This window comes from Juglans regia, chromosome 2 (assembly GCF_001411555.2).
Source record: "Juglans regia cultivar Chandler chromosome 2, Walnut 2.0, whole genome shotgun sequence".
NCBI classification, from domain to species: Eukaryota; Viridiplantae; Streptophyta; class Magnoliopsida; order Fagales; family Juglandaceae; genus Juglans; species Juglans regia.
Window position 1 is genome coordinate 12,822,753 of NC_049902.1, and position 8,274 is coordinate 12,831,026.

The window sequence follows — 8,274 nt, forward strand, 5'->3', positions numbered from 1 at the left end:
ATCATTTCGTTTTCATTTCTTTATATCTTTTTAGAAAACTCTAGAAGAGTATGAACGTAACACTTACCTGGACTCCATGCTACTTTCATATCATGCAGTCCATTCACGTGCGTGTCAGATGGCAACCTACATGTATACACATAACCTTAACGTCATTCTTTATTTAATGCATAAAGAACTTAAACTAGAAATAGAGTTACACATCACTTGGAACACTCTCCTTCTATCTCGTGCTCTTACGTGCCATTTACTATGCTAAACCCTTCGGAGACCACTTACGGTCACCACATCTTCCAACTCAAGGTCTTGCCTCGAGTGCTCATCCACTAAAGTGAACCCGTGATTCACCTTAGGATTAAGATACTAAGACCTTCGTCTTTCTCTCATTATTGAACTCATCTCAATGCATGACTCAGACCCACTAAGTCACGCATCCCAATCCTAGACAATATACCTCATTCCCATCCATACAAGCCACACGGCTCTAAGCCAACTCTGAGGCTTAAGCACTGTGTAACTGTGCTAAGGACAGATTACCCATTACATATGGTGAATCCGTCCGGCACATCTGTCTAACCAGATTACACATGTACCTTACCCCTTTATCACCTGAGACCAACATATAACATGTTGATCACCTGCTCGTAGGGACAATGGTCATACTCCGATACCAACATTTTCTTAACCCGGCTAACATGACTCTTCATGCTACCCGTCCCTTTTGATAGTTCATTCCAACACTTAACACGACAAAACTCCATTCACCACTACGCCTTATGTCACGTCATATAGCTCGAGACTACACCCAAGCTATACCATGACCTTGTCCCGTCACCTGACATCCCACTACGTTATTTCTACGCCAACTCCTAACTCATCACGAGTACGGTTCCCCACGTACTCCTGTCATATCGTGACATCTCGTCAAGTTCCTGTTACACCATTGCTACACTAACTTCTCACCCATCACAAGCACGACTATCAGTAACCACGTCACTTCGTGACTTTGCCCAGTCATGCTTCTACTGCACTACTCTGATACTTGTTCTGCTACTTCACACATACTCTCAGCCATAAGTCCATCACGGTGACATTTGTCACCTCAGAGTACAGGCTACACCATAACTACTTCAGGACACTGTTCCACAGTTCCTGACACTATTTACCACGTTCTACGCCCATCAATCACACAACCATCCTTATCTCTGTGACATGCCACATGGAGTGTCGCTGCCTCGTGGAGTACACACCACGCATACTCCATTCACACACACTACGCCACATCACCATTATAGCATACCCGCCATATGGTGCATCACTCCACCACATGGAGTACACTCTACGTGTACTCTCTTCACACGCACTACGCCATATCACCACTATGGCATACCCGCCATATGGTGCATCACTCCACCACATGGAGTACACTTCACGTGTACTTCCTTCACACGCACTACGCCACATCACCATTATGGCATACCCGCAATATGATGCATCACTCCACCACATGGAGTACACTCCACGTGTACTCCCTTCACACACTACGCCACATCACCACTATAGCGTACCCACCATATGGTGCATCACTCCACCACATGGAGTACACTCCGCGTGTACTCCCTTCACACACGTTACGCCACATCACCACTATGACATACTCGCTATATGGTGCATCACTCCACCACATGGAGTACACTCCACGTGTACTCCCTTCAAACACGCCATGCCACACAGAGTACATTCCACGTGTACTCTTCCCATTCCACAATAGACCAGGAGGGTATATTTTACATATACTCTCCTTATCTCACACTACGTACACACAGAGTACACTCAACGTGTACTGTTCTCATTCCACATGCCATGTCACCAATACAACACATACTTCACAACCACACTACACAGCACAATCCACAACCTAATCAACTAATCAACATCTAACATAAATAACGAAGAATAGAGGGTTATACCATCGATGGGATAACCCCTGCGTTGCTCGCTGATCGTCACAGCCGATGATGTCGGAAGGGTCGTACGTGGAGGCTAACCCACGTACAATGACTGTTTAGGCGTATGGATATCTAAGTATGGTCTTGGAAGGGCTCGTGGTGGCCTTGTGATGGTGGCAAGGAGCGTAACACAGCGGATCTAGCCGTGTACAGTGGCGATCAGCCACGCACAGTGGCTGTCCATCACGTGCAGTGGCTACCCACCACATAAAGTGGTGGTTTGGACCTAGGGTTCGGCAAAGGGAGGCTGCTAGTGGAGCCGTGGAGGCTCGGTGGTGGTGGCACGACGGTCCACGGTGGTGGAGGGAGGAATGGCCGTGTGAGAGGGGGGAGAAGCCCGTGAGAGAGAGTGTGCATGCATGGGTGGCAGATCGGGGCCAAGGGTGGTTAGGATGTGTCGGTGGTGGCCTGAGGATACTAGAGATGGTGGTCACACGCCGTGGGTGGTGATATATGATGGTGGACGGGGAGAACCCGTGCGTTGGAGAAGGGAGAAGCCCGTGCAGGGAGGCTATGGGCCTCGGGTCAGGTGAAGGAGGAAGGGGGAAGCTAGTAGGTGCCTGTGGTGGTGTCCGGTGGCCAAGGTGGCTGCGCTAGGAGCATGCACAGTGAACCCGTGCATGGAGGAGGCCACGTACATGCATGGGAGGAAAGTGGCCGTGAGGTGGAGGCTGAGCTTGCTTGAGGATGATGACCGGTGGGAGGGGAAGCTGCCGTGTAGGTGGTGGCGCCGAAGGACGGTGCACGGCAGCGCAGCAACGTGAAGCCCATTCGGGCTGTGCATTGCCGAGGAAAAGGAAGAGAGAGCGTGGGAGAGAGAGACCTGTGTGGGGAGGCTCGCCGGAGTGAGGTGGAGCTGGTGGCGATGAGGGTGAGGTCTACCAACGCACGGCGGCGCCGAGCTGAGGAGTGGAGGAACGGCTTGGAGAGTGAACTGCGTACGACATACGCTGGGGAGAGGGAGGAGAGAGAGAGAGAGCTGGGGGGAAAAGTGAGGGAGAAAGAGAGGGGCTGGGGTTTTATTCTAAAACCCAACGTCTGGGGATCTACGCAACAATCTAACGATGAGGGATTAAAACACTAATTTGAAAATGCGTAAACATTAACTTAATTAAAAGCACTTAGAGGAATTAAGGTATAATATTATTTAAACTAACTTTAGTTTATAAAATAATATTCTTTCATCATTAATAAATGATGAAGTCTTATTTAATATATTTAAAATGATAAAACCATTTAATTAATTAAAACTTTCAACATAATTTAAATCTCATAATATTTTAAATAACTGAAATCATAATAATATTAAAATTATTTTTGACAATTATAATATTTTTGGAGCTTTTCAAGAATATTATAATTATCGTATTTAAAATCAAGCTTAGTTCTAACACTGAAAATACTCCTTATAAATATTTTCAGCACATTTAAAACACTAAGCGTGCCTTAGAAGTCACATAATATCTTTTGAAACACGCCATCAGGGTTCAGCACGCATGACGAGGCTTGCAATCGCTAGATAGAAAGGGCAGACAATCACATAATTTCTGCCCTCGAAATTTGTTTACGTTAGAAAGAAGGAATGTACATTAGAAAGAAGAAGCGTACGTAAAAAGGAAGAAACGTAAGTAAGAAGGAAAGAGCGGGGTGTTACAATGTTGGAGTTTTTCCTCTCTTTGCTAGAGTTCTCCCACTCTTTGCTGGATATCTCTTTTCCTGGCTACTGTACTTTCATTGTATTTTTCAAAATTTGCCCATAAAAAGTAGTTGTAGTATGGTTTTCCCGATAGCAAACAACTTTAGAAATCATTATAGGAAATTGAGACATATATTTCAACAATATAGAAAATTAAAAGTAACACCAAGAAGTGTTGTTAGTAATAACCTCATTATTGTACTTTGGAGAAGCAAAAAAAGGTCGTCTTGGATTTCTTGAGGTGTTCGCAAATTTGAGATGTGATATCAACCCACATAAATATTTTGGAGCATTTTTCAAACAACAATCAACCAAAGAATATAATGAATGTGATTGCGATGAAGACATTACAATTTGAAAACACAAACACCCTTCAAACAAATAATGGTAAGCATTACCGTAACGAACATATTTGGTCTTATACAAATATACATCACTCTTAATGCATGTGAGATATATATGTTGTGACTAGAAAGCCATCTAAGGAATTTGGGCACAAGATGTTCTAGACCTATGTAAGGAATCTTTCTTCAAACAAAACAGAAAATCAAAACCAACAACACGACATCTAGCAACTACTATAAGCAAAACCAACACCAAGCACGACAGCTAGCAACTATCAACATATAGCTTTGAAATATTAACAAAATATAGCTACGGCATTCCCTCTCAACTACGGCTATCAACATCCCAAAAACATAACACGGCAGTGTAAAAAAACAGAGTATAAATCAACAAAACATAGGTATAAAATCAAGAACACAAAGAAATATGCAATAACTACCCCAAGCAAAACCAACTCCAAGCACGACACCTATCAACTATCAACATATAGCTCTGAAATATTACCAACATATAGCTACAACCTTCCCTTTCAGCTACGACTATCAACATCCCAAAAACATAACACGACAGTGTAAAAAAAAAATATATATATATATATATATATATATATAAATCAACGAAATATAATATAAAATCCAAGTGCAAAATCAAGAATACAAAGAAATATGCAATAACTACCTAAAGCAAAACGAACCTCAAGCACGGCAGCTAGCAGCTATCAACATATAGCTCTGAAATATTAACAACATATAGCTACAAGCTTCCCTCTCGGCTACGACTATCAACCTCCCAAAAACATAACACAATAGTGTAAAAAAAAAGTATAAATCAACAAAACATAGTATAAAATCCAAGAGCTAAATCAAGAATACAAAGAAGAAAAATTCTATTTACAAGCCTCATACACCACACACCATTCTTTTTATGATTTATTTAATTTTATTCTCTTATTAAATATGTAGTAAATGAATTATGAGTAGAATAATATTTCTTGTTTTAAGAATAATAAAATCAAAAAAAACTTTAAAAAAATTTTAAAAAAATAAAAAAATTTTGGTGTGTGGTGTATGGGCTTATGAATAGCAATGCTCTACAAAGAAATATTCAGTAACTACCCCAAGCATGGCAGCTAACAGCTATCAACATATAGCTCTGAAATATTAACAACATATAGCTTCAACCTTCCCTCTCGGCTACAGCTATCAACATCCCAAAAACATAATACGGCAATGTAAAAAAACAAAGTATAAATCAACAAAACATAGTATAAAATCCAAGAGCTAAATCAAGAACACAAAGAAATATTCAGTAACTACCCCAAGGAAAAACCAACCCAAGCACGGTATTGTAAAAACAAAATAAAGTAAACAAACTAAAAACCTTCAGAAACACAATTAGGGCTCAGATCGAAGGGGACGAGAGGAAGGGGTTTCAAATTTGAGAGATTTCGAAATGGGTGTCTCAGGCGCTCGTAGGAAGGGCTCAGGAGGAAGGGATGGTCGAAGCTCAATCAATAGGGAGGGAGAAGGGTTTCAGAAACTCGAAAGGGGTAATGGGTATCATAAACTCGAAAGGGAGAAGGGTTTCAGAAACATGATTTGGCCGAAGTTCAATTGGTAGGGAAGGGAGAATGGGCTTCAAAGGGAGGGAGAAGGGTTTCAAATGGAGGGGGAAGGGTTTCCAAGGGAGGGGGAGGGTTTCAGAGGGAGTGAAAAAAATCATTTGGGGGAAGGAATTCAGGCATTGAAACGATTCGAGGCATTGAAACAATTCGTTTAATTTAGGATGAAACGATTGTTCCATTTCGTGTGCAAGCAATCCCTATTCAGGGACTGCATCCAGAATTATTCTTTTGGGTTGGTTGCATTTTTTTAGGCTTGAAGATGAGGGTTATAGAGAGAACACAGAGCATGAGCAGACACGAGTCCCTACTACGTTAGTATATTTTGGAGACCACGTATTTTGTTAGTATATATATCATTTTCCACAATCATATTTACCACGTCAATGTTAAGTAGCATTACGCGGGTGATGTAATAATGAGGAGCGTTAGTCTTATTGGTAAGACAAGTGTGGTAACATGTACAGCTCAATTGCAACTCAAGTATTAGAATCCATATGCATCTTTATTGAACTTCCCTCTAGAGCAAAGCATCTCTCAATATCATTAAGGGTATAAATAATCACAATATAACCGTTGGCAGGCGGCAGCTTTGAAATGCCATCATTCGGTGGGGACAAATGTGAAATTTCACACGCAGTAGCCGTTACAAACGGTGGCACGTTCCGTTATTTATTCACCGACTAGGGGTATTCCGGGAAACATGCTCTTTTCTTTTTCTATTTTGACCGTTGGGAGGAAATTCAGAAGGCATAAAAATCGCGGACGTTTCAAAATCCTTTCTCCCACTGTTTATCTTCTCTCAAAGCTCCGTCTCTGCACAAAGTTCATGGCTGATCCAAGCACAAGCCCACCAATAATAATGGAGTCGAAGCCCTTGCACCCTCTTCACCAAATCGCCGAAACACCGACCCACAAGCTTCTTCTGAAGCAATGGCTCAAGGAAGAAGAACTAATCCTCAGAAGAATCGCCCTCAAAGAAACCCAGATCGACTCTGTCCGAAGCGAAATCACCATGCTTTACATCTTCTTCTTCGTCTTCCACTCCACAGCTTTGGTTCTCCTCTTCAACGCCTCCTCTAGAGACCCAGTTGCCAACAAGTTAGCCTGCCACAGGTCATGGATCCCTTCACTCTGTTCTATTCTGTTTTCGCTCGGAATCATTTGGGCCGTGAGGTACAAGACCGACGTAGAGGTCCACCTGGAGAAGCTACTGGAGAGGGAGAAGGAAGATGGGAAGCTATTGGCAAAGTGTGTGGAAGAACTGAAGAAGAAGGGGGTCGAATTCGACTTGCTGAAAGAGGTGGACGCCCTCCGGAGGGCCAAAAGTCTGCGCGTCGAGACCAAGGCGGTCAGGAAGTGGTCGGCGAGGGACTTTGTCACCCTGTTCTTCTTCGCCATGTCTTGCCTTGTTCTTGCAATCACAAGGGTTATTTTGTGTGATTAAGCTTTTTGCTTAATTGGGAGGGGATTAGTTTGGATATTTTTTGTTTATGGTGGGGGAGGTGGAAAAATGGTGAGTGCAGAATACTCTGTTCCGCTCTTGCAGTTAAGAGGAAAATTATATGGCAAAGTTATGAAATCAATATTTCCTTTCGTTTTACACTGATTGCAACTATTTATTATAGTTTGATCTGAAATGAATCTTCCTTTAATATCAGTTTTCAACTTCCGGATGAACAAAATATGAATTTTGTTTCTTCATAATCAAAATCTAATGATTGTCAACCAGATTGATATCCTACGTCAGATCTACGGACTCTAGGAAGATTTCCGGTTCTTCTATGAATCACTCGCAAGAGCAAGGAACTTCGATAAAGCTCTCAACCTTTTTTTCTTTTTTTGAGATCCATAAAGCTTTAGAGCACATCAGCTTTGCAAAGGTTTTGCTAAAGAAGCCTCGCATCAGGGGGTGTGGATCAGCTATTTCTTTATCTAAACTATTAAAATAATTGTTTTTTTTTTTTTTTCTGTTTATTTGTTATTTCTTTAGTTTTACTAATCTAACGGTCTTAGCTCTTGGGGATATCTTAGTCCGAAGTTGTTCTTATATAGCATTATAGCCACTAGGCCTACAACCCCAACCTGACCCGACCCGACCGCATACTCAAATAGAAACAACCCGATCCGTAACATGCGGGTCGAGTCATTTGATATTCACCGACTCTGAGAAAACTTTTCCAATTTCTTAGTCTTTTTTTTTTTTTTTCGTAGAGCTTTATCCCGAGGGGAGCCCTTCCAGAAATTCTCGATGGCCAAGGTTGAACACATGCCGAAGAGGGGGGTTTGGAAATAGTTTTGAACCAGCAATAGACGCACCTCAGTTAGAACCTCACTAGCTGCGTCATTGCCCCAAGCGCAAAGATAACCCAATTCCTCAGTCACAACAAAACAAAAACCCCAAATTCCTCATAAGCAAAATGAAAACCCCAACAAAATCCAATGCCATCACAACGTCGTTCACATCAAATACTTCGATGCAGTGTCGTGCATGAGCTTGAACGAAGAGCTTAGCTTGTTATATTGGAGTCCCATCAACGCCCACAAAGATGCCATAAACGTCGTCGTCGCAGGCTTCGATGCCTTTGTGTTCACGGGCTCGG

The 8,274-nt window shown here is 42.2% G+C and overlaps 1 protein-coding gene and 1 non-coding gene across 2 annotated transcripts; one reads left to right on the forward strand and one right to left on the reverse strand.

Annotated features, from left to right (window-relative positions):
• The first annotated feature begins 6,438 nt into the window (after window positions 1–6,438).
• Window positions 6,439–7,274, forward strand: LOC108998004. The gene has a single exon (XM_018974413.2). It carries the CDS (start codon window positions 6,501–6,503, stop codon window positions 7,116–7,118), a length of 618 nt encoding a protein of 205 aa, XP_018829958.2. The 5' UTR covers window positions 6,439–6,500; the 3' UTR covers window positions 7,119–7,274.
• A 611-nt stretch (window positions 7,275–7,885) lies between these two features.
• LOC118347782 lies at window positions 7,886–8,037 on the reverse strand. Its single transcript, XR_004800929.1, has one exon. It is a non-coding gene; the product is annotated as a U4 spliceosomal RNA (small nuclear RNA).
• Between the last annotated feature and the right edge of the window lie 237 nt (window positions 8,038–8,274).